General features: G+C 43.4%; 1 protein-coding gene across 1 annotated transcript in view; it reads right to left on the bottom strand.

Annotated features, from left to right (window-relative positions):
* Positions 1-143: 143 nt before the first annotated feature.
* LOC109540402 (mRNA (2'-O-methyladenosine-N(6)-)-methyltransferase) overlaps positions 144-1,084 on the bottom strand; it is a gene marked incomplete at its 3' end in the record, with an annotated part of 19,885 nt that continues 18,944 nt past the window's right edge. The window contains 2 exon segments of the mRNA XM_019908764.2: positions 144-413; positions 482-771. Of these exon segments, the coding sequence (XP_019764323.2) occupies positions 144-413; positions 482-771 (560 nt within the window).

Below are 1,084 nucleotides of genomic sequence, written 5' to 3'. Positions count from 1 at the left end.
GCCTAATTTATATTTCTTCCTTATTCCACATTTGGTGAAGTATATTCGCACCAATTTCATCCTAATCAGTTGGCTCAATCCTGAGATATTAGGATTATGGAGGCCTGCAGAGTGTCTAAATCTAGCTCTACTTCAAACTTTACCTGTTTAGAACGTGCTGGAACCCGTGCCTAAACTCGTGCTCGTACGCGGGAATTGTGACCTGTTTCCGCTTGAACTGACTGGATTCCAGACGCACCAGTGCTGCCGGCGTGGGTTCCCGATAATCGGGAACCAACACAATAAAACTTAACGGTTCTAGAGTGTCGTCCAGCAGTCCTTCCATGTGAATCACAGCTGCTTCCATCAGCTCCTCGCAGTAAGGTGGATTGGCTTGAAATGACCCAGACAAGGCTTTTAGGTTCAAGAAGGGCCTGCAAAAAGTAGTAACTTGCTCATACCGATTCGACCAGTTGGAAAAACTTCTGCTAAAAACGCTTACCCTCTGCTTCCAAAATACGAGTCGCAGTCCGCAAAAGCAGAGCAATATTGGCGAAAGTAGCAATTTAATGGGGAAGCAAAGCATTCGAATGTAACACCAAATGTCTTGTTGAGGCACTCGAACGCTGTTACAGGAAGTGACTGCTGAGTGTCTCGGATATCTGGATTGGCGTTGTTTGGCGTCGGGTTGACCCCCAGAAACGTAGCGTACCGCTTGAGCATGACCCAGACCCGGGGAATAAACAGTTCAAATTTTCGGTCGTCGAAACAATTGTGTCTGTACAAGTGTTCCTGGAAAAGTGCTCCTATTAACAATTAGAAACGAACAGTGAAAATTTCGGCGCCATCAAAGCCGTCAAAGGTTTCTGTTGTATGAGGATTGTGCAGGGTTTTCTGGAATACAGGGTGATTAAAAATTGGCGTCATTCCTCTGGAGGTGTTGTCTAGCGCTGTTATAGGAGTACAAACAAAATAGTAAAAGAAATTAACTGTTTTGAAAAACTGAGAAATTTGCAAAAAACTATATTAGAAATACGGCAGCAATGTTTTTCAAGATAATCTGCCTAATTAACATTGTGCAAATACCTGTTGCTTCGTAATTATT

Source organism: Dendroctonus ponderosae, unplaced genomic scaffold (assembly GCF_020466585.1).
Source record: "Dendroctonus ponderosae isolate FM_Combo_2020 unplaced genomic scaffold, Dpon_F_20191213v2 Dpon_F_20191213_11, whole genome shotgun sequence".
Lineage (NCBI taxonomy): Eukaryota > Metazoa > Arthropoda > Insecta > Coleoptera > Curculionidae > Dendroctonus > Dendroctonus ponderosae.
Note: the sequence above shows the minus strand (reverse complement) of the source record. Positions and strands in the feature narration are given on the sequence as shown.